This window comes from Natator depressus, chromosome 11, assembly GCF_965152275.1.
Source record: "Natator depressus isolate rNatDep1 chromosome 11, rNatDep2.hap1, whole genome shotgun sequence".
Taxonomy (NCBI): Eukaryota; Metazoa; Chordata; order Testudines; family Cheloniidae; genus Natator; species Natator depressus.
The window spans coordinates 27,647,590-27,673,081 of NC_134244.1; the positions used below are offsets into that span (position 1 = coordinate 27,647,590).

Genomic DNA, 25,492 nt, shown 5'->3' on the forward strand with positions numbered 1-25,492 from the left:
GATTAATTCACTGTGTTTTAACTATCTGTGGGAATGGGGGAAAGCTTCTGGGTGGAAAAAGGGGAATGACTCACCTCACTAGCATGGATGCCGCTCTGGACCGCAGTCACATAAAGCGGTGTATCGGTAACGGCACTGTAGTTCTGCAAATTCTCTTTTCCTGCAGCTGTGTATTTCAGCTAAGAAAACACAGACAAAAAGTGTTCTGAGACTAACTAGACCTGCTTCCCTAGCAACTTCATCATGTTTTCCAGGTCCATCAGCCATCTATTCCCTTTGTTAAAATAGGCCTCTATGCTGTGTATTATAATGTTTATTCCGAAATGTTAACAGCAAGAAGTCTTGGGAGCTGATCACTCCACATGAAGAAATTTCAGCAGTGGAAAGTCCACATCCAAGCAGACCAATCTCGCCATCTTCAGATTAAAATAAACTTGCTTGTTCAAACTCTGTTAAACTGCTATCCTTTTCAGTTCTCCTTGGTTCTCTGCTTTTTTCAGTAGCAGGAGGAAATAATGATGTCTCTATCAGATAAGCCTGGAAGACTACATTGCATCTTTTTTATTTTGCTGATCTAAAGCATACTGTACAGCATCAAGCCCTGCTCGCAGCTATGGTGGTGCAAACCCCAAGGAATGTAAATGAAATAAAAATGTGGCCCACTATCTCTTCTTATTTAAGGAAGATTTGCTTACTTGGCTTTGGAGATCATATGATTTCTTAGCATGCAGGATTTGTGGGGTGTCCCAGACATAGCATCCAAGTCCTTTCAGCCAATTTAAGTCATCTTTATACACAACCTGTAGAGAAGAAAAACTAAATCAGTTCCCAGAAAATGTGCACCCTACCTGAAAGGTGGTAATTGCATCTTCCCCATATCAAACCCATGTATCCCACATAGCAAGGCAGAATGCTACTCAAGGCTGTGACCCAGTCTTATTCACTGATTAAAATCAGTTTTGAAAGTTTATATCTGAGAATGAAGGAAAGTGTTTAACAGCACAGTTAGTCTGTGTTATTTTCAGCTTTTTCTACAGGAATTAATATGAGAAGTAAAAGTAAAACAAAGTGGCAACCCACAGCATGTAGAGTCAGATTATTCAGATGTAATCAGACTTCTTTGGGTAAAAAGGACCATTTCATATTGATTTAATAGTACAATTATATGGTCAACTAAACCAGTGCTTTCCAAACTGTTTGGTCAGTTGTACCAGTGTACTGGACTTTGATCCCTATCCTTGGTGCAGCACCCAAAGGTGGAAGGCACAGGTAAACCACTTTTGCACTCCTCTGATTCCAGGAGCTTCTGGGAGCTGTTTTGGCCCCGGTGTAAGTTAGAGCAGTCCAAAGGGAGCATGATGATGCCTGAGGATCACTGCAGTGCTTTGACCACATCTTATATTCCCAACATGCCAACCCTAGTGGTTAGAAGCTACTGGCATGCTTACGCAAGTCAGGTTTGTGTGTTTCTGTAGGACCTTACCCAAAGCTCACTGAAGGCTAGGGAAAAAAACCTAATGTGGACTCCAGTGGACTTGGATTAGGCCTGTAAATCTTAACTTTTTTCCAATTTTCAAACCAAATAATAAATAACAAGCTCACGAAAAATCCATTGAGAAATTGCTTAAAGCCCCCCTGAACATTATGGCAGATTCAATTAAATGATGTTATTAAGCAATTTGGAAGCACAGTTAAGTACTTTTTAAAAAAAAAGTCATTTAGCCAAAGGCTGTGAAGCTACCCGAACTTGGAATGACTAAATAGGGTACATACATCACTCAAAATCTCCTGGGCTTTCTTGGCTAGAACAACATCATTTTCTTCAGGTGAACAATTCCACTGGTGGAGGTAGGTTCTGTACTCAAGATCACTGAGGATATATTGACACTTTTTAGCCAACAGGTGATTCAACATGTCACTTGGAATATGGACATTTGCCTTGGTGTCTTCATAATTCTTTCTGTAGGCCAGCTGGAAAGGAAGTATGGGGGAGAGGGTAGAGAGTAAAAATGTGTATTTTTCAGGCACAGCTCTGACTATAAACAGAGCTATCTCACAGGGTCTAATCCAGCACCTTTTCAACTCAGTGGCAAAACTCCTGTTGATTGCAGTGGGATCAGGACTGAGCCTATAATGCTGAAGAAATACTTAATAATTAAATTAAAATGTTTAAAATTAATTCTACTGGACTGCTATAAGAGAAGGAGTGGCCCTTGTCCTGTTAGATTCACACAGCTGGTTAGAAAATGCATGAGACTTTGAGGTAAAAGCAGTCCTAAACTCCAGCTACGACTTTTAATCTATGAGGCCGGGAAAACAACATTTCTTGTGGTCATGAGCACTGTTTTTATTCTTCATCAAATCTTTTATTAACACATGGCTAGCTAGATCTCCCTGTCTAACTGCATGCACAATATTAGTGACTACATTTGTTTGTAACTGTATGTGTGCCTTGGGAGATTATGAAGTGGTGAGGTAGTGGTGGTAACAGATTGACCATTATGTATATCACTGTCTAGTTAACTCCCTGCTAGAGTTAACAGGCCTACTACACCACGTGCTGCTAGCTAACACCTAACTCTAATCAGAATCCTCTAGTAAGCTATGGTAGCTTGAGCAATACAGTACATCTCTCTGCTCAGATTTCACACAATGGCTACTCCTGAGGGCATTCTGTGCCAAAAAAAAAATTATGCATCAAAAAATTCTGCGCACAATATTTTAAAATTCTGCAAGTTTTATTTGTCAATAAATATATGCAGAGGCTCCAGCATGGCAGTGGGGAGCAAAGGCCACTGGCTGCACGAAGGTGGGAGATCACCCTGCAGCCCCTCGACCTCCTGGAACATGGACGCAGCGGTGAGGCTGCACTCGACACAGCATAAGGCCTGGGCCTGCCCTAGAAACATGCTGGAGCCATGCTCCTCTGCACCAGGTGTGAGGCAGGTAGGCTCAACCAGGCAGGTCCAAGTGTGGAGGGGCTCAGTGTGGGGGGATCCAGAAGTGGGATGAGAGGATTCTGTGTGGGACAATCTGGGTACAGGCAGCTCAATGGGGGGTCTAGGAGTGGGGGGATCTGGATGCACAGAGGCTCAGTGGGGGGGAGTCCAGGTCCAGGGGCAATGGGTCTCTGCAGGGATGAAGGTTGTTGGGGCTCACCCAAGGGGTCTGGGTGTGGGTTCTCAGCAGGGGGGTCTAGGTGCTGGGGAAGTGAGGCTTGGTGGAGTGGGGGTCTGGGTGCAGCTAGTTGGCAGTCAGTGGCATGGGTCTGGATGTGCGGGCTCAGGGTGATGTAGGAAGTGGGGCATCAGGGTGGGGGGTTGAGTGCAGGGAGCTCAGTGGGGGGTGGTCTGGGTGCAGGGGTGGGGGTCCTAAAGCAGGGGGTCTGGGTGCAGAGGGGCTCCAGATGCAGGGATTGAAGTTCAGTGGGGTGGGATTCGGGTATGGAGGACATGGGGGGTTTTGGATGTACCAGGTGAGGCTTGGCAGGGGAGTCTGGGTATGGGCGGTCTGGATGCACAGGGGTTGGGCAGATGGGGGAGTAGCTCCCTGAACAGTGACTCCTCCCCACCACACCTGAGGAGTGATGGGGGCAGGAAGCAGTGGAGGATGCTGAGCTTCCTGCAGCTGGGGGAGTTTTCTGGAGGTGGGTCTGACACAGCCCCAGCCACACCTTGTAGGAGAAGAGGAAGTCCCAACCTCTCCTGCCTCCAGCCCAGCTGGGATTAGCAGCTCATCCTGGCTCTGGGTAGGAGCCACTGGCTGGGGTGTCCCCAGCCCCACAGTGATTTACCTCTCTGCCGGGTGCTCTGGGTGTCTAAAACATTGCATCTGCGCTGCAAGGAAGTGATGCTTGACTTTTCTTGCAGCTTCGCTGTCAGAAAGTCATTTTCTGTGGGGAAGCAAAGAAATCTGCGGGGGACATGAATTCTGCACATGCGCAGTGGCACAGAATTCCCCCAGGAGTAAATGGCAAACAGTAAAAGCTTATGTTTTTTTCTATTCTAATATATCTAATCTTTCATTACCTCTCCTCTTAGTTTCCTAGTTTCATATATAATTGTTTATCCCTGGCTAAATACCCATGGCTCAGAAAAAGATATGCAAATATAAAATAATGTTTTGATTTCATCAATACAGTAATATTAGCTAGATGTTAAATCTTAAAGGCCTTTTATGTGCAAATTCCTCATGTGGATGGGATTGTAGGATCAGAGTTAGGCACACACTAAATATGGAAAAGAGAAAATATTGCAAGAAAAAACCCTCACCGCACTCCTTAGTTTTTGGAAAGCTAGAGAATGAATGACACTGGGGAATTCGGAGATATGCTTCCCAGCCAGGTAATGGCCCTTCTGCTTCTCATAGAATTCTTTGTATTTAAGCTGCAAAACATTCACATGGAAATTGTTGAGATCATTAAAATAAGCAATGCCACAAAAAAAAAGATATGCAGGATATAATTAAAAGAAGATTCATACTAACCTCACTGTTAATATAATCAGCATGCTTAGCTCCAACAATAGGGATGTACTCTGGAGGCAAAGTGTAGCCTATAGCCTTACCAGTTTCCCATGAATGCTTATATCGTTTCTAGACAAAGAAAACATATATAGATTTTGATTAAATGTACAGTATATTTTCCAGTAAACATACCCACATTAGCAAAATATGTAGAGTCAGCTTCTTCCCCTCTTACCGAGTAGTACCTTACTCCACAAATGGCCCCAGTGAAGTCAGTGGGATCACTCACCAAGTAAGGTGTTTCTCAGTGTGAATAATGGATCATAATCTCTGTCCCAATACAACAAAGCACTTGAGCACAAGCTTAACTTTGCGTTCATTCTTGAGTAATAATGCTTTCCTGATTTGGGGCTATGGCCTCTAATATTTATATCCTCCTTTCATAATTTAAATGGGAAGCCTGGTATAAAAGCACTACCTGGAATTGGAAGAGATGTATATCCAGATGTATGCCTCACAAACCTGCAAACCTGCCAAGTCCTATTATTAGAATTTATTTATGGTAGCCCCCCCTATGTGACAGGTGTTTTCCAGACAGATGTTTAACATGTGTTAAATACGATAAACATAATTTAGGGCTAGACTGTAAAACCTTTACTCATATCGATGAGCAATTACTGACCCCGGCAGGTATAGTTACTCACCCATTAAAGTTAATGGGACTACTCACATGAGTAACTGCTCAGCAATGTGAATAAAGGGTTCACAATCTGGCCTTTAAGCAGTAAATAAAACTAAGTTTCATCAGCAATATATCCAGATGTTTCACAAAATCTAAAACATTTTTCTACATGCAAAATATGTGTAATAATAATACATATTGCCGGTGTAGAGCACTTTTCATTAGTAGATCTCAAAGCACTCTACAAAGGAAGGTAAGTATAGATGGGACACAGAAAGGAAGTTACTAGCCCAAGATAACTCAGAAGGCCAGTAGGAAAGTTAGGAATAGAACTCAGGTTTCCTTAGTTCCAGTCCAGTGCTCTATCCACTGGGCAATTACAGTTAACATGAATATATAATAAAATTAAGTTCAGTCAGTTAGATATGCTGTTTACCAAATCTTACATCGCTATAGAGCTTAGACATCTCTCTGGTGTGGTTCAATGCTGGAGTGTCATCAGAACCAATGAAGTGGCCTCTGTCAAGGTTAAATGTTTCTTTGTATTTCAGCTAAAGAAGAAAATAAAGACTGTGTTAATGACTTTTAGGAAATGAATTAGTTGATTGATCTGCTTGTGAGAAACAAGCATTTATACCCATTTGCACTACCTTATCTGAATTATGTTATATAGTGCATACCAGTCACTCTGGGACCTAGGTAAGTATCATCATGATGGTTCATCAGAAAATTCATAGATTATTCTAAGGATATGAAAACTCTTGATCTGCAGAAATATTTTAGTAGGTGTTCTGTAAATTAAGCCAGTGTACTATACTGGCTTCACCTAGAACAGGATTTTTTAAAATAATTTAAGCCAAATGTATAGCGACTATGATTAATGGAGATCTTAAATGCAAAATGTAATGGTGCAGTAATATTGTGTTGCTCACTTATTTAACACTTTTACCAAACAAAACTGCTGCATTAATATATTAACTGTAGACCCCATTCTAGCAGTAATAATCAAGCCATCTAATAATTTTGCTAATACATTATTATAGTTGCCAAAAAAATAAGGCTTACATCACTCTGATTGACAGAGTTGATCTTCGCCAAAACAACATCCGGAGTATCAACCACACTTGTGAAATTGGAATAGTTATCAAGGGCTTCTTTCGTATAGGCTCTCTGCAAAAAGAGTTGACAAAATCTTCTTAAATACCATGCACGGAAATAGGAGGGAAACTTGTATTTGTGAAAACTTTCACTCACCTTATTTATTAACTCTTGGGCTTTCTTAACTTTCCTATGTTCCACTGAATCCAAAGGAATCCACCCACAACCCCGGATCCATTCCAGATCAGATTTATAGATATTCTGAAAACAAATGCAAAGAAATACACATATTATATAGACAAAAGCATGAGTTAAACTAAAGAGAAATCTTTTGGTTTTTTAAGTTTATGTGGTACAGGCCATGTACATAAACCCGCAAAGAGTCAAAATCATGTAATATAAATAAGGGAAATCACTTACATCACTCTGTAGATCATAGGCCTTCCTTGCCTGGATGCAATCATTCTGGTCAGGGTGACACGTCCATTCGTGCAGGTATTGCCGATAATCAATATCACTGACCAGTGTCTGGCATTCCTTGGCCGCCAAGATTGATATCATATTCACAGGAATGTTAATATTTGACTTTGATTTGTGATAAGCTGATTTGTACAATCTGTCATTCTGGATCTTGCCTGCATGCTCAAACCACACCAGCTTGGGATCATCTCTCATACTGGGAACACCAACATAGTGACCTCTGTGATTAACATACTCAGCTTTATATTGCAGCTGGCAAGGGAGGAGAAAAGATATTTAAATGTCAGCACTGAATACTGACCTGAACACAACTGAACCTTTTTCTTCTCTTTCTATCCTGTAAACTCTATGTTTTCTTTAACATCAGGAATAAATGGAACCCTATTATATAGGCAATGTGCTGCTAATTACATCTCAATTTTCAGTACATTACAGGATACATATACTATAGGATGAGGTGAGTGATAATGTTAGGATATATATTCCTTCCTCTTTAATGGCAATGCAACCATGTAGCTTAATTTTCTGCCACATTTTAAACAGGGGATACAGCAACTTCTTCAACACAACTAGAACACCTTGCAATTACTTTGCTCACAATTGCATACAACCATAGCTTTATAAATAGCTTGAAAAAAAGAATTTGAAAATTGCATCAATAGTTTGCATTTAAAATTCTACTCTGAGCAATGTTACTTGTTTTATTTAGAAATGTGCATATTCAGCTACCGACAAGCATTTAAAATTCTACTCTGAGCAATGTTACTTGTTTTATTTAGAAATGTGCATATTCAGCTACCGACAAGCATTTAAAATTCTACTCTGAGCAATGTTACTTGTTTTATTTAGAAATGTGCATATTCAGCTACCGACAAGCAATCACGTAATTGAGTATGTGTTTTATGCCAAAATACTTGAGGTGTATTTGATTTTACAGAATGTTCATGACAAAGTCTCTTGTACTCCTAAAGATGGCCAACAGAATTCCACCCATTGCACTACAGGAAAGGGTGTATGGGGAAAAGGATAGCATCTCTTTAAGGAACAGGTTGGAATCTACAACCTGGAGATCATCACGGAGGCTCCTCCCTGAAGGGCTCAATTATATAAATAAGAGCAGGAGGGAGAGAAGAGTAGAAGCCAGACAGACTGTAGTCAGTGGCAGTTGCTCTCTCAGGCACCAGGAGACAAGCCTAACCTGACTCAGAGAATTGGGGGAGGATTGTAAATGTGGGGAACCTAAATCTGAGGCTGATGAACTGTTCATTAGAAGGGACCATGGTGTCTGACTAATGTGTGTTGGCTTCTCCTTGCTCTGGACTGAATCTCCTGCTGCTCTACTTGGAGGAATTAAGGTGGGGCAAACCTGCAGTGCTACAACAGGCCTTCACCTTTACACATTATCACAGCATTCGCTATTCTCTTGGACCAGATTCTGAGGCCGTTACCTATGTTGACTTAAAGGGGACTATTCATGGAGTAAGGTGGCAAGGAAAGTAAGTGTATCAGAACCTGGCCCTTAGCCAGCAATACCCCTATATTAAATAAAACAAGGTTGATACTAGAGACAGCTAGAGGGCAGTGGGCTGGAGAAGGTCACTGAAACAAAGCTAGGGGCTGGCTCCCACTGAAGCCTTTTGAATATAAACTGTTGAGGTTGCGGGTTTGCAGGCCCCAAGCAGTCTCCTGCTGAAGTCACGTGATTACCTCACTTTGGACATCACCAGAGTGCTTGGCATGACGAAGCTGCACAGCATCAGGAGGTAAAATATAACCAGTAGATTTCACTTTTTCCCAGCTTTCCTTGTATAGGTTCTGTAGGAAATAAAACATGAAAGAAAGTTAAAACCAAGAATAAAACCACTATAACCATCACTCCTTCTGTCGATATGTGACCATATAAAATATTAGAAGCTGAGATTCTGACTCCAGGACATTCTTAGAAAGACAATCAGTCCAAATATTATCCATTCTCCTAGTAAGTTATTAATGTGACTCCAAATTGTCAGATGATCAAGTATTTCCAGGTGGTGAACACATACCTGGTTAAGAATTCTGGCTGCCTCTCGGGCCATTTCTTGCTGTGGCGTGTCTGTTAGAGTATAATTTGACTTGATGGCATTCCAGTCTTGGTGGTATTTAATCTGCAAAAAAGGATTTATGGAATAAATGAATTATAAGGTCATCACAACATTTAGAAAATGTAACATCAAGACCACAATTATACATATTAAATGATTTATAAGGATCATTACTGTCGACTTTTTCAGGCCCAAATTCACACAAGGCACCCAACCACACAGACAGTCATTAAAAAATGGAGGAAGTTATGTGAGAAAGGCAACTCCAGGATCATGGTCCAAAGCCATGTACCTTTGGAGGCATGTTCCAGTTTGTACTGGTGCAGAAAATAAAATGCTGATATTGGCCTATTCTCTTCCAGTGAGAGGCACATTGAATAAAGAGTGCATGGGCTCATATGCTGACCTTCAAAACTGTCAGAAAAAATGACATTCTGCCTTCTCATAACTTATTCTAGCTATAAAATGCCAGTTTCTGTACTGGCTGGTGAAGGGACTGTTGAGTTTCTCATATTGCAAAGTTCACAATGGTTGGGAGGAAATCACTCTTCCTCAGAAGCTAGTGCCTTTCAGCACAAAGTAAGTGGATGAGTTCAACAATACTCACATTAGTCCCACAAATTCAAGGAATCCACAGGTATTGAGCCAGAATGAGGTCTGGATTACCTTTTCTCCTTTTAAAGACAAAGCCTTGCAGATACATTTAATAGCCCGAAAATAAACCAATATACTTACATCACTCTGAATTTCACCACTTTGTTTTGCCGTGATATAATCAACTCTGTCAGCCACTGGAGTAAACTTGAGAGTTTCAGCTTTTGTGCGGTACTTTCTCTGTAAAAGGGCAAAACAATGGAATTATAATCAAATTGTATTACAGTACCTCCTACCCAGATAGAACAATTCCATTTAGAGAGAGAAAAAGAAAAGCTACATGGAAGACCAGAATTAATTTACAAGCCAATGCAAGACAAATATAGTGGAAAGTTCCAGCTTTTTTATTACAAAATTTACAGTAAAAGTAAAATGTTGATGCATTTGCAAATTACAAATACATGCAGTTAGTAACATACTTGTGAATATTTAATACTTATACTTAATAATTACCTCATTCAGGAGATCTTGGACATGCTTGACATGGTTGATTCCAACAGAGTCATTTGGCATCCACCCAATTCCACGTAGCCATTCCAAATCAGATTTGTAAACAGCCTGTGGAGACAAAATAGAATCCATGTCTTTAATTTGACTTTTCTGCTTGACATGGTTAGTTTCATAAATAATAGGTCTGACCCTGCTCGTCTTTCACTTCCATTGATTTCAAGGTGAACACTATTGGGCTTAATATCAATGTGATCTCTAAGTTCACCATATTTTAAACGTGGTATTAAGTCCAGTAAGTAATTAAGTTATACCAAGTTCCATAATCTATTTCACCAACTACTTATATGTAGTGTTCTTTAATAGTGTTCTGTCTTTTACCATTCAAACCAGAGAAGCTAAATATTAACCATCTGTACCCTAAACATGTTTTTATTGTAAACATTTAATTCATATGAGATCAATACAGTTTGTTATTAGATGGCTTTAAATGTCTAGACACTGGCTGTCCATGGCACCAAAGCAATGCATGTAATGACCAATAAATGCACAAGATTAACTGTATTCCCTTAGTTTATACGTTCCAAATTATAACAGTAATATGGCACCCCAGGTAGAAATAAAGACAATTTCAAAGCAACTCTTGTATTTCTCAAGTGGTAAACATCTTTCTGCCTTTGCATTTATACAATATAAGACCATCTGATACATGCTATTGCTATGCTCACTCAGCAATTATCTAGTTTTTATGTCTTAATGCTTAATTATTGTATGTAGTGTAGCTGTAGCCATGTCGGTCCAAGGATATTGGAGAAGTGGCTCAAAAAGCTTGTCTCTCTCATCAACTGAAGTTGGTCCAATAAAAGATATTACCTTGCCCTTTCATTTTAAAATTAATGCGTTTATATTTACAGAATTACAGTGCCTGTGACCCAATGTTTATCTCAAGTATTGTGCGTGTCTGAGTTTGAATGTAAGATCTTTTATGGACCCCGTCTTTTAGTTTGTTTGGCAGAGAGCTATATATACTTATGTGCTACAGTAGTAGTAATAATAATGGCATAAAATTATATATCTACTAATAAAAGGCCCAATCTAACTCCAATTCAATTCAGTAGAAAAATTCCTGTTAACTTCAGTTAGAGCTGGAGTAGACCAATGTAGAGAAGGCAATATTACAGAAGACAAAATATGAATATTTGTTAACTCACATCACTTTGTAGTTGATACGCTTTCTTCGCCTGTATGACATCATTCTGATCTGGCAAACATGTCCACCGATGCAAGTAATTACGGTAATCAATATCACTGACCAAAGTCTGACAGTTTTTGGCTGCCACAATGGGAAGCATGTCCACTGGTATACTGCACTTTGCCTTCCACTTCTGAAAGTGTTTCCTGTATTCTAGGTCACTATGAAGCTTGGCTGCATGCAGGGCCCATCGTATTTTGTTATCTTCTCTTGCACTTGGAGTCCCAACATAGTGTCCTCTCTGCTTCTCATGATCTAATTTGTATTTATACTGGATACAGAGCAAAGACCACCATGTAAATTACTAACATTTCTGAGGCTTTAGAAATGGTTGTGAAAATCTAGAAATGCCCTCTTTCCATACTTACATCACTGGCGATTTCTCTTGAGGCTTTGGCTGATTTAATTGGGATGGCATCTGCCCTAAAATCACAGCTCATCTTCACTTCATCCCAAGCTTCTTTATATAGTTTCTGTGAAGACAGAAAATTAGCCCACCATTTTTCTAGTACTTTCATATTTGCAATCAATTAAACAATTGTGCATTTAAAGTAGTCACATTAAAAAAATTTCACTGTCACTTATGCTTGTGCATTGTTCAGCCCAGCTCTGAAGTAAATGAAGTCGTCTGTTCTTTTACTGCAAATACTATGCGGTGCTTCCAGTACTCTGAAGGTATAGCTAAGGAACTGCAATCAGCACTGAACTAAAGTGAGTTTGTAAAGATCTAGGAGAAGTTTGTAAGTGCTAGCAATTGTCTTAATTCAATAAAATGTGTGGCTTCAATAATGCATTGTATTGCTAATATTTAATGTGATAGCAGGAAATTATCATGGGTAGCATTGTTAGTAGCTGTTACTTAAATATTCAGAAAAATTGTCTAAATACTTTAAAAACTATATTCGTAGTGGGGAGATGTTCAAAGCATCGCATGAGGATTGAACCTGTGACACTCCCGCTGACTTCAGTGGGTATTCACATGGCTAAATCATGCGTTTTGAAAATACTGTAGAATCTTAAAATTCAGAGGATACAGATAACAACTTATAGAAACCTAAGAAATCCTATAGATATACTTACATTGCTAACATGAATAGCATTCGCCCTGGCTAGGTTGATTTCAGGTGTGTCTGGCGTCATATGGATCGTAGTCTTGGCCTTGTCCCAAGCTTCTCTATATTTGGACTATGAAAATAAAAAATGGTGAGCTGACATATATTGTGAATATGTCAGTCCTTTTGTATAACTTCACAGCACAGTGGGCCAAAAGTCCACCCAGAATTATGAACACTAAAAGTCTAAACTTTTGGAATGCTTCTAAGGTTAATTTAAAATACAAATAATTAGTTTAACATTTTAGCAGCGAGGTTTTCTTTAATTATATATTGCACTGAAATAATTTTATATTATAAGCATGAAGTAACATACGAGGCTGATTTGCACAGCATTAGTCTTAGCAAGGAGAACATCTGGAGTGTCAACAATATTGGTGTATTTCAAACTTTCTACAGGTGTGCGGTACATCTTTTCACTCAGGATGTCCTGGGCATTCTTCACTCTCTTCACTTCCACAGAGCCACTTGGCATCCATCCAATGCCACGCAGCCATTCCAGGTCAGATTTATATAAGGCCTATGACAGATAAGGTCAGAGAGGAACATAACTGTCATACGTAATACCTTCATTACTTTAATCCATACTAAATAATGTAGATGGGTAGGAAAATACTAAACACTCTGGAGCTGGAGACAGAACTCTCTTTTATTGACTTTTATATAAAGTTATTTTATACTAGTGACAGGGTAGATTGGTTTAAACCAAGGTGATTTTAAGTCAGTGATTTTAAATCACCAAGAGGAAAACCTCAATTTAAATAATCGATTTTAATCAACTTTTCCATTTGTCTTTCAGCTATTATCTAAAGAAAGATAAATTCTCATTAACTGATATAACCATTCAAACATGTTGATTTACAACTAAATACAGCCTTTACACTAGATTTGGAACATCTTTTTGCTACCTACGAGCGTACACTATAACTATGTACATTTATTTAAGCAGTTATATCTTAACATTTTCAGATTCTTAAAAATTTTACATTTTTAATATGTTAGAAAATGATGAATGATATATTGCTTGATTACTTGATAATTAACTTTTTGCTCATGATTTGTGTCAAGCTGCATTAGAATGGTAACTGGAATTTAATTAAACACATAAAAGAGCACATAAAATTTATTTTTATTCAACAAAACAACCTTAGATGTCATGTAAATAACCTTTTCATATCAAAACATGTTTCACATTTATAACTAAATGATTTACTAAACAGAGGAATTAACTGCAGTCAGTGAATTAAACTGATTACTTCAGGTCAGCCTGGGAAAATTTTCAAATATGCCTGGGTGCCCTACAGAATCAAGTCCTTAATATACTACATGACCTCTTGTGCCAAATTTATAAAGCTTGACCTCAAAAGTTACATACTTTCCCCCTGATTATTTCTTTATATAAAAAAGTAGTCTTTAACTCAAAGTTTTTGATAGCGTTTCATGGATTCAGCATATTCATTATTTATATAAATGTTTTAAGAGATTATAAATTTAGGCCTTAATATATTTTGTATTAAATTCAGATTTCATTTTAAACAGGTATATTTTTAAAACAATAAACCTACTATAATTTAACAACAAAATCAAAAAATCCAATTTAAATTTAAAAAATCATTGATTTTTATCAACCCTGCGGTAATATACCGCAATGCAAGGATCAGAATTTGTGTAGTTTGCCTCCCAGGTATGCACTTAGTTAGAATGCTGGGCAGAAACAGCTTCTGAGAAGAGGGTTTTTGTCAAGTCTCTCTCAAGTGACCATATGCTGTATGGCTGAATAGCTTATCCAGAAGGAAAGCCATCACAGTGCAAGACCTATGAAGGTGGTTAGTGAAGTAAAAAGATACTCAAAGAGTCCTCTCCACAATATGTTTGTAACTTAGCTTTGAACAACCACCAAGATAATTTATCAGCCCAGCTGCAAAAACTACTTTCCCGCCTATCACCATACTATTGGATGAAAAGGAATAAACTAATGATGTTTGCAGAATAGAGGGCCTGGAGCCAGCCAACATAACCTTAAAAGTAGCTGAGGAGTGGGTGGAGCCAGACAGGAGATGTATTGATCCAGAGTCCAGAATATGCTGATTTGAAACGTAAACCTCACCTGGGGTAAAATATTCCCTCTGGTGCAGCTACTCCCATGTACACTGAGGGTTTACACTGCATTTCCTATGCTCATAAAGGGAATCAGTCACATTATTTCACCCATTTTACGGATGGCAAATTCAAGCAAAGAGAGGTCAACTGATCCGTGGACTATCACACAACAGGGCCAGACCTGGAACCCAGCAACAATGACTCCTACTTTCTCTCACACACTCCCTGCTTTCTTACAAATGTATTTCATGGACATTCCGAAAATGGATATAAACTGGACGGGTAACGGATGCTGCATCAGCATCATGATCCCTCTGTAGCGAAGAGTTCATTGAGGCACAAATTCAGTAGAAATGTACTAATGCATAAAAAAGCACAACAGCGTTAGCAAGGCAACTGTTCGAGTATGTTAAAAGTAGCCACTGATAAGCACTGTGGGAATTCACAGCGAGGACCCACATTTGGAAAAAAAATGAAAACAACCACTGAAGAGCTGCTGAAGGAAGGAGAAACTGCAGAAAGCGTTGGGGTGGGCAAATCCCCCATGATTATCGTCATGTCACCTTGATGTGCCTACAGAGCCTTATATCTCAACAGTTATTAATGTGGCATCCACACTCTACTTACATCACTCTGTAGGTCATAGGCCTTCCTTGCCTGGATCACATCATTCTGGTCTGGCAGACATGTCCACTGGTGCAAATACTGGCGGTAGTCAACATCACTCGCTAATAATTGGCCTTCCTTGGCTGCATAGACAGAAACCATATCAACTGGTATGTTGATCTTAGCCTTTGAACTGTGATAAGCCTTCTTGTATTCTCTGTCATTCTGCATCTTCATTACATGTGCAGCCCATGCCAATTTGGGATCTTCCTTTGCAGTTCGGCATCCGATATAGTGGCCTTTCTGTTTCTCGTGGGTTTCCTTGTATTTGTACTAATAAACATAGAGAGGAAACATTAGCAGAAATAGTCATGAATTGCCAGTCTACATGTTCTAAAGCAACGACTGTTTATGAGTGCCCAACTTGGGAACCCATAAAGGATTTTAAAGGGTACTGGATCAGCACTTCTGAAAATCAGGTCCACTGTACAGTGTCTCACGTTGGGCCCTCAAAAACTGATTCCCCAAATCACCAATAACTCTGGAAAATGTGGTCCATCTAACTTAACAGTTTAAAACCATGATAAAAGAAAAATATTTCAGAATTCCCTCACTAGTTACAATACACAGTTATCCCAATTGCTTGGTAAGGTTTATAAGCACTGCTACAGTTTAGATTTTAACAGAAATCTTGACAGCAGTAATGACAAAAATAACACCCTTGAATTATGTATTGGGAGCAGCAGAAATATAGTCTGTACCTCAATTACTGCAAATGTTTGGTGGATAAAAGTTTACAGTGTATTGCAAAATAGCTCTCTGAACCTCTACGGAAACTACTTTGATACAACAAATACAAAATACAATCTTCTGTTATCATTAATATTTTACCAGTAGCAAATTTTAAGTTCTACTAGAAAGAGAGGGTCAAGACAGGATTTAAAATAATGCAAATATACAAGACAGCATGCTGTTCATATATGAATACCCAATAGCTTTGAATTGAGCTTAGCTAGCTACACAGTTGTCTGCTGTGTTTGATATGAGGATGAATAGGCATGGCCTTTCATAGAAATGAAAGAGAAGGAACAGAGATCGTACCTCACTAGCAATGTCTCTGGAAGCCCTGGCATGTTTGATAGAAATGGCATCGGCTCTTAAGTCATAATCTTTCATCTTGGCATCTTCCCAGGCTTGCTGATAATGTTTCTGTATTCAAAATCAAAGACACAATTTTAGAATTCATTTTTCTCATAAATCATATTTTCCTTAGATTTATAGCATGGATGTTTTCATTTGATCCTTACAGTTTTGTGGGTTATCTAAATTATTCCTATCCCCTTAACTGATAATTACTACGCACATATAATGATTAATTATGTAGGTCCCAAACCTGAACTCTGATCCACAGAGTCCTGTGCCTACCTGCAGCCCCATTGACTTCAATGAGACTATATGGGCAGAAGGATTCCCCCACACATAGCATATTGCAGGAATGTGGCCATAGATGCAGCATATCAGATCCATTCACACTGTGGGCCTGGTCCAAAGCCTACTGAAGTAATGAAAGGTTCTCATTTTCTTCAATGGTCTTTGGATTATGCCTTGTATTAGTATCACAGAAAAGTCACTGGTCTATTATCTCATTAGAAATTTTGCTGTATTTATAGACTCACAGACTTTAAGGCCAGAAGGGGCCAACATGATCATCTAGTTTGACCTCTTGCACATTGCAGGCCACAGAATGTCACCCACCCACTCCTGCAATAGGCCCATAACCTCTGGCACTTCTGCTGAAAACTTAACATTTAATATGCTCTTATAAATTACTGTAATGCAATCAATATTAAAGGATTTAAAAATCACTTTGAAACTATTATTGTAATATTACCATTAAAAAGAAAACAAATCAAGGAAGTTGAAAATAAAAACCATGTAAGAATAATGTTATGTGTCCAAATGAGGCTGCAAGAAGCAACAATATTCAAAGGAACTTTATTAGTATATAAGATGGAAACAAAAGAATGAAGTGTTCTCCCATTCTTCTAAAGATAGACAATTTTCTGGGCCTCCAAGCCCAAGAATGTCATTGATTTTTTCTTCATGGTAGGTGAGCCTAAAATATCTTGGTCAAACCCGTAGGTTCCCCTTTGGAAGTTGTCATAAAGAGGACAATTTATGCAAAACCAGTGTGCTTATCTTTATGGATACTATTTTGTTTTCCTTATCTACACATGGTGTATTAAACCAGACAAAGAAGATTATGCTGTAGATACTATACTGATAGGCTCTATTTGAAAATAATAGACAGACAGGCAACAAGTATATGTTTTAGCTGCTGGAGTAAGTTGGTGAACCTCCACTGGCGTCAAAGAAAAAGGTAAGAGAGGATAGAACACCGCTGACTCCAGATTAATGAATCTGGCCCATTGTGCTTCATGAACATTGGGCTCATTAACCATGTATTATGCTTAAACAAATCATAATTCTTCATCTACATTCTAAAATACAAAACAATTCAAAAAATAAAATCAGTATATCTATGTTTATGTCAGAACCAGGCAGTTCATAATACAAATTCTAAAATAGGGCAGGCTAAAAACTACAGCTGCGTATGACAAAGTTCATTTCAATAACACTACGTATTTTTTACTTAAACATCTTACGTTGCTGACGTTCAGAGCATTGACTTTGGACTGCAGCATGACAGGCGTGTCAGCAGGAAGTGTGAACTGTGTCTTCTCTTTCTCCCAGATTTTACGATAGAGAGGCTAATGAGAAAGTAAAGACAGCATTATTCAATTACAGCGTGAAAGATGCTGTACTATATTATTTTCAAATTAATTGATCTCATGGTATAAGCTATAATATATATTACTGTTCTCTTCTGATGTGTTTTTAACACAACAGAAAGATCCACAAAATTATCAGCATGAATATAGAAAATATATGGTTATATAAGGGCCATCTTACCTCACTGATCTGCAGAGCATTGATTTTAGCCAAGACAATTGGTGGGGGGTCAACTACACTGGTAAATTTCAATTCGTCTGGCCGCTGACGGTATAATCTGTCATTCGTGAGTTCCTGGGCTTTCTTCACTCTAGTCACATCCACACAGCCTTGGGTCAACCAACCAGTGCCACGCAGCCATTCCAGGTCTGACTTGTACACATTCTACAAACAAAATTGTTCTGTTAGTTATACAGGGCAGGAATGGGAGTTTACTGACAGTGCCTAGTAAGGTAGTGTACTACACTGCTCCAGGAGCAGATCAAACAGACAGCTGTAACTGTCATGGTCACAATTTCCTCTTGGATTCCCCCTTACTTTAGGGAAGACCTAATCTGCTACCTGTATAAACTAACACCGTTGCGCTGGCCAGTGAATCTGGGGGAAGAATGGAATTAAGGCTCCACCCAGTCTTTTTCCCTGCCTGCCCACTAAATTAGAAAAGAGGTAGTGACCCGAAGCAGGCTGCTCTCTCCCTCCCTCCGTCTACCATGCTGTGACCAGTGATGGAGATAGTCCTCACAGGGAAATAAGAGAGCACAGGACAAGCCACATTCTTGCCCAGAATAAATACAAGAGAAAGTCAGACAAGTAGAAAAATAAATTGTATTTGTACTCTCTTAGTTTAAACTAAATGAATTATATCACCAGCTGTTATTTCTGCTTCATATTTACCCTGAAGGGAACAGCACAACAAAAATAGTTGTTTTGGTCTTAAATCCACAACATAATGTTCAGTGATGCTTTTTATGTGACACCTTCCTTTAAAGGTCCTTGCCCTAAATGAATGCCTCTGGCACACCCTGCTTTGCAAAAGATAAAAAGCATCCAAGTGAACCATGTTACGAATTATACCTGATAGGACACGCATACAACTGCTGCGAATTATACCTGGTAGGACACGCACACAAATGCTACGAATTACACCTGGTAGGACACGCACACAAATGTTACGAATTATACCTGATAGGTCACGCACACAAATGCTGCGAATTATACCTGATAGGTCACGCACAGTTCGAATCTAGGCTGAGGCACATAAACAAAGTCCACAACTGCAGAGTTCCCAAAAGACACTAAGTTTATTACGCTCGAGCATGCTGCCCCCCTGCTAGCCAGGAGGGGACCCCGAATACAGATTATACAAAGGTTATATACTTTTTCACAAAGCATGTTGCCCTTGTGCATCGGAAACCTTAGCCAATAAACAAACCCTTTTCTTATCTACCACCTATCCCTGCTTGGTGCATTCCTCGTGCCAAACCAGTATGTTAATTACACAGCATGGTCCTAAAGACATGCATCAGTAACTTTTATTATCAGGATGGGAGGCCTCACATCAAAGGCCAGGAGATAGGGAGTTAGAGACTGACAAAAAACAGATACTGGGAGTCAAGGCAAGCTGGAGACAAGGAGGAGGATTTTCACAGGGATGCAGTGTCTAAGGAACACTCCTCCTGGTGCATGACGTGCTTGCTTTTAGACAATGGTGGGCCCCAAACCAAAATGGAGTCACATGTGCTAACTTTTCCTTAACAACCAAAAAGTGCTAGAAAATGTCAGACAGAAGAAGGGGAAACATTTTTTAAATTGTAAAAATATTCCTATGGTAAATGCCTGGTAAATCATTCATCACATATTTCTGTCTTTAAAGGTTAAAATCTAGTGTGAGTTTGGGTATCCTCTTCCTAGACAAAATGTATTTCTTGGGAATTATTATGTATTATACTGATATACTCACATCACTCTGTAACTCATAGGCCTTCTTAGCTTGGATCACATCATTCTGGTCTGGCAGACATGTCCACTGATGCAGGTAATTGCGGTAATCAACATCACTGACCAGTTCCTGACATTTCTTAGCCTGCACGATTCCCAGCATATCCACTGGGCTACTGTATTTGGTCTTCGATTTCTCAAAATATTTCTTGTATTCTCTGTCACTCTGGATCTTGCCCGCATGAATGGACCACACCAACTTGGGATCGTCCTGAAGGCTTTGGAATCCCACATAGTGGCCTAATTGCTGGCGGTAACCTGTTTTGTATTTGTACTAATCATGCATTTGTAAAAAAACAGAAGTAAAAGAAATAAAAACAAATGAGCATTTTCATCAGGCATCTAAATATGTACAAATGTTTCTGCAACTGAAGTTTAAAGTGTCTATGTTTTGTTTCAGTTGTTAAAATGTAAGTAAACTAAAAGGATTGTTTCTTTACTAGGCCTCTCATTAAAGGCCAGATCCTGCTTCCATTGAAGTCAATGGGAATCTTTCAGCTGACTTCAGCAGAAGTTGGATGAGGTCCTAATTGCTGTAGGCTAGCTCTACATGTGTTTTATGGAAAGAAGCACACATTAAAAATATTTTTCCACCATGTTTCCGATCCAAAAGTTTCAGAGGGTTGGAGAAGCACCCAAAACTTCTGATTTCATTTCAGGACTTTACCTGAGCCTCTGCAAAACAGAGCAGAAATATTTAGTTACCTGAACTATTAACAAAATAATTCAACCAACTCTCACTATTACGTAGTCACTGGTGGCTTATGATCTACTTAAATTGACCATACTTGAGTGAAATTGCTATTATTTGACATTTTAAAAATCCTGATAAAAAGCAACTAAGATTATAAATAATATAAAATATACTACTCATTGCTAGAACCCTATGCATAGTTTTAAAACAACATTTTTTGAATCGGCTATTGATATAAATAAATTTGTAGTGTTTTTAATAAGAACACTACATTAGCTTTACCCAAAATAAATAAATAAGATGTGAGACTGTACCTCACTAGCAATGTCTCTAGAAGCCTTGGCATGTGTTATTTCAATGGCATCAGCTCTTAAGTCATAACCTTTTTCCTTGGCTTCTTCCCAGCTTAGTTGATACAGTTTCTGTGAATGAAGTGAATATGTGAACATACACATAGACAAATTATGAAAAATATTTACACTGACAGTAATCAATATAAATTAAGTTCAAATTACTCATAATGGAATATAAAATGTGTATACATGATCATAATCAGTATAGTTTTTAAATTTAAAAAATCCCCTTTAAAATCCAATCTGTTCCTCTATGTGGATCACTTTCACAGCTGCCTCTGAGGGAGCATAAGTTATGGTTACCGAAGGTTTACTTGTGCTAAAATACATTTACTGAGACACATTTGGCCCTAAGTGAATAGAAAGAATCTATCCAAAGACTAAATCATTAAGACTAAGGCTTATAGATCAAGCCCAAAATTGATAAGAGCTCGTTAATCTCTGATGTTTCCCTTTTATATGGTAGGAAGTTACCTCCTTCCCAAAAGTTCTGATTCAGTTAATATGTGGTAATTTGGGTACAATGGCCGCAGCTTATTCATCAAAATAACACGAATTATCTCTCACAAGTTAATTCATTTGGAAATTAGATATTTACTTTAGCTATTTATATATATAATGGAGCAGGTTTTGAGCTTTGAATACATTAGAATATACATGTCAGACCATGGCCTGAGGTTTTACTTTAATATCTTACCTTACTGATGTTCACAGCATTGAGTCTGGACTGCAATATCTCGGGGGTATCAGAAGGAAGGGTAAACTGGGTCTTCTCTTTATCCCAAACCTCTCGATATAAAGCCTAAAGACAAAGCAATCACAGAGATATTTAGCACAATCTTGAGAAATTTATCTTTACTATTTCTAATATATATCTGATCTCATCTTGGACAATTGGTCCAGCTCCCACTGAATCCAATGGCAAAACTCCCACTGATCCAATGTAAACAGGACTAAGCTATTTTTTTTTTTACTGAAATTGAACAAAGACATCAGGTCTAAATTAAGCCTTTTGGGATTCTGAATAATCTCCTTTTGGTTAATTCATTTCCCCCAAAAAATGTCCCTCTCAAAAGTTTTCCCTCATTCTCCAATTCATACTTGATTGGGAAGTAGATTCATCCACTCTTTTGTATAGCTGTACTGTGAAGGACAAGACTAGCTATTCAGTTTTAAACTATATGTATTATGTATTGAGTTTGATGGATTGCTTTTGGCAGGATCCTCTTCTAATTGAGGTGTTTGCTTTATTTAATGGGTTTAAATAAATAAACTTAGTCATTTTGTTCACAAGGGGAAGCACTGTAGTTATTTTAAAAATTCATTTTATACATATATACACTATTTTATATTACTTATAAATATAACACTTTAAAGTGGAGAGACAGTTTTATGCAATAGAGAAACCATAAACTGCTCAATCTTCCTTCTTGAAGGTTTATTCCAGTTCACTTCCATATTAATAGAAAGACTCTCATTGACTTCAGTGAGGGAGAGATTTCACTCTAAATGCAGGGGGAGATAGTCAGAACAATGGTCTGGAACTGGAAGATTGTTTTAATAATTGTTTCATTATTTGCTTGAAATAAATACTGTGCAATGATTTCCATTCCTTATCAGTGACAGGGTTTCACATTACCTTGTTTATTCCTTGATCAGTAGTTACTGGGGAATGCCTCCTTCTAAAACCCTGAAAGTCCCTGGCAGCTTGAATTCTATATAAAACATACTGTTTCTTCTTTTTATTTTAAATAATAAAACACAATATGCACAGGGACCCTCAAGCACAAATGTAACACATTTCTTACACCACTCTGATTCAAAGCATTAGTCTTCGCCAGCACAATCTCTGGTGTGTCAACAATGCTGGTGAATTTCAATTCATCCGGTCGCGTTCGATACAATCTGTTATTCAGGAGCTCTTGGGCTTTCTTCACTCTATCCACATCTACTGAGCCATCTGGCATCCAGCCAATGCCTCGCAGCCATTCCAGGTCTGACTTGTACACATTCTACAAACAAACATAATTGTATTATTAATTAACTATGGCTAGAATGTGAGTTTATTCTCAGTGCACCGCAAGGAGCTACTCTGCACTGCCCAAAGAGTAAACCACAACGAGAACTGACTGTCACATAGCAAAGCCAGGACTGTAATCAAGTAACCCTGACTCTTAGTCTCTTGAAAACACTCCCTGGTTTCTTACAAATGTATTTCCTGAACATACCAAAAGTGGAAATAGATAAACTGGAGTGGTAACGGGTGCTGCATTAGCATCGTGATCCCTCTGTAGTGAAGAGTTCATCGATGACACATAATTGCTAAGGCACAAAAGAAATGCTTCAAAGAAAGCATACAAACCTTGTCAGTCTTCACACCACATTCTCCCACCTATAGGCACAAATTCAGCAGAAATGTACTAATGCATAAAAAAGCACAACAGCGTTAGCAAGGCAACTGTTCGAGTATGTTAAAAGTAGCCACTGATAAGCACTGTGGGAATTCACAGCGAGGACCCACATTTGGAAAAAAAATGAAAACAACCACTGAAGAGCTGCTGAAGGAAGGAGAAACTGCAGAAAGCGTTGGGGTGGGCAAATCCCCCATGATTATCGTCATGTCACCTTGATGTGCCTACAGAGCCTTATATCTCAACAGTTATTAATGTGGCATCCACACTCTACTTACATCACTCTGTAGGTCATAGGCCTTCCTTGCCTGGATCACATCATTCTGGTCTGGCAGACATGTCCACTGGTGCAAATACTGGCGGTAGTCAACATCACTCGCTAATAATTGGCCTTCCTTGGCTGCATAGACAGAAACCATATCAACTGGTATGTTGATCTTAGCCTTTGAACTGTGATAAGCCTTCTTGTATTCTCTGTCATTCTGCATCTTCATTACATGTGCAGCCCATGCCAATTTGGGATCTTCCTTTGCAGTTCGGCATCCGATATAGTGGCCTTTCTGTTTCTCGTGGGTTTCCTTGTATTTGTACTAATAAACATAGAGAGGAAACATTAGCAGAAATAGTCATGAATTGCCAGTCTACATGTTCTAAAGCAACGACTGTTTATGAGTGCCCAACTTGGGAACCCATAAAGGATTTTAAAGGGTACTGGATCAGCACTTCTGAAAATCAGGTCCACTGTACAGTGTCTCACGTTGGGCCCTCAAAAACTGATTCCCCAAATCACCAATAACTCTGGAAAATGTGGTCCATCTAACTTAACAGTTTAAAACCATGATAAAAGAAAAATATTTCAGAATTCCCTCACTAGTTACAATACACAGTTATCCCAATTGCTTGGTAAGGTTTATAAGCACTGCTACAGTTTAGATTTTAACAGAAATCTTGACAGCAGTAATGACAAAAATAACACCCTTGAATTATGTATTGGGAGCAGCAGAAATATAGTCTGTACCTCAATTACTGCAAATGTTTGGTGGATAAAAGTTTACAGTGTATTGCAAAATAGCTCTCTGAACCTCTACGGAAACTACTTTGATACAACAAATACAAAATACAATCTTCTGTTATCATTAATATTTTACCAGTAGCAAATTTTAAGTTCTACTAGAAAGAGAGGGTCAAGACAGGATTTAAAATAATGCAAATATACAAGACAGCATGCTGTTCATATATGAATACCCAATAGCTTTGAATTGAGCTTAGCTAGCTACACAGTTGTCTGCTGTGTTTGATATGAGGATGAATAGGCATGGCCTTTCATAGAAATGAAAGAGAAGGAACAGAGATCGTACCTCACTAGCAATGTCTCTGGAAGCCCTGGCATGTTTGATAGAAATGGCATCGGCTCTTAAGTCATAATCTTTCATCTTGGCATCTTCCCAGGCTTGCTGATAATGTTTCTGTATTCAAAATCAAAGACACAATTTTAGAATTCATTTTTCTCATAAATCATATTTTCCTTAGATTTATAGCATGGATGTTTTCATTTGATCCTTACAGTTTTGTGGGTTATCTAAATTATTCCTATCCCCTTAACTGATAATTACTACGCACATATAATGATTAATTATGTAGGTCCCAAACCTGAACTCTGATCCACAGAGTCCTGTGCCTACCTGCAGCCCCATTGACTTCAATGAGACTATATGGGCAGAAGGATTCCCCCACACATAGCATATTGCAGGAATGTGGCCATAGATGCAGCATATCAGATCCATTCACACTGTGGGCCTGGTCCAAAGCCTACTGAAGTAATGAAAGGTTCTCATTTTCTTCAATGGTCTTTGGATTATGCCTTGTATTAATATCACAGAAAAGTCACTGGTCTATTATCTCATTAGAAGTTTTGCTGTATTTTTAATGGAAGCATCTCACACTCTTTCACTGAAACTGTTAAGGTTTAGGATGATCTTCTAAATTAATGCTATCAACATTAAAAGATTTAAAAAGTACTTTGAAACAATGAATTTCATGAAGCCATTAAAAAAACAAATCAAGGAAGTTCAAAATGGAAACCATGTAAGAATAATGCTAGGTGTCCAAATGAAGCTAAGAGAAGCAAGAGTATTCAGGGAAACTTAATTTATATTTAAGATGAAAGCCAGTGCTTGATGTGCTTTCATTCATCCAAAGCTAGCCAGTTTTTGTGTACCACGCATCCCAAGAACATCACTGATATTTGCTGCATGGTATTTTGGCCT

At 38.6% G+C, this 25,492-nt stretch overlaps 1 protein-coding gene across 1 annotated transcript in view; it reads right to left on the reverse strand.

Moving 5' to 3' along the window:
• The window catches only part of NEB (nebulin), a 196,328-nt gene that overhangs the window by 60,228 nt on the left and 110,608 nt on the right, over nucleotides 1–25,492 (reverse strand). The window contains exons 80-106 of the mRNA XM_074967337.1: nucleotides 24,584–24,691; nucleotides 23,504–23,815; nucleotides 22,623–22,826; nucleotides 21,512–21,616; nucleotides 20,776–20,883; nucleotides 19,730–20,041; nucleotides 17,950–18,153; nucleotides 17,643–17,747; nucleotides 16,078–16,185; nucleotides 14,998–15,309; nucleotides 12,587–12,790; nucleotides 12,239–12,343; nucleotides 11,527–11,631; nucleotides 11,118–11,429; nucleotides 9,913–10,017; nucleotides 9,541–9,639; nucleotides 8,767–8,868; nucleotides 8,432–8,539; nucleotides 6,665–6,976; nucleotides 6,401–6,505; nucleotides 6,212–6,316; nucleotides 5,593–5,697; nucleotides 4,486–4,593; nucleotides 4,272–4,385; nucleotides 1,774–1,971; nucleotides 696–800; nucleotides 75–179 (exon numbers count right to left, since the gene is read on the reverse strand). Of these exons, the coding sequence (XP_074823438.1) occupies nucleotides 75–179; nucleotides 696–800; nucleotides 1,774–1,971; nucleotides 4,272–4,385; nucleotides 4,486–4,593; nucleotides 5,593–5,697; nucleotides 6,212–6,316; nucleotides 6,401–6,505; nucleotides 6,665–6,976; nucleotides 8,432–8,539; nucleotides 8,767–8,868; nucleotides 9,541–9,639; nucleotides 9,913–10,017; nucleotides 11,118–11,429; nucleotides 11,527–11,631; nucleotides 12,239–12,343; nucleotides 12,587–12,790; nucleotides 14,998–15,309; nucleotides 16,078–16,185; nucleotides 17,643–17,747; nucleotides 17,950–18,153; nucleotides 19,730–20,041; nucleotides 20,776–20,883; nucleotides 21,512–21,616; nucleotides 22,623–22,826; nucleotides 23,504–23,815; nucleotides 24,584–24,691 (4,275 nt within the window). The remainder of the gene's footprint in view (nucleotides 1–74; nucleotides 180–695; nucleotides 801–1,773; nucleotides 1,972–4,271; nucleotides 4,386–4,485; nucleotides 4,594–5,592; nucleotides 5,698–6,211; nucleotides 6,317–6,400; nucleotides 6,506–6,664; nucleotides 6,977–8,431; nucleotides 8,540–8,766; nucleotides 8,869–9,540; nucleotides 9,640–9,912; nucleotides 10,018–11,117; nucleotides 11,430–11,526; nucleotides 11,632–12,238; nucleotides 12,344–12,586; nucleotides 12,791–14,997; nucleotides 15,310–16,077; nucleotides 16,186–17,642; nucleotides 17,748–17,949; nucleotides 18,154–19,729; nucleotides 20,042–20,775; nucleotides 20,884–21,511; nucleotides 21,617–22,622; nucleotides 22,827–23,503; nucleotides 23,816–24,583; nucleotides 24,692–25,492) is intronic.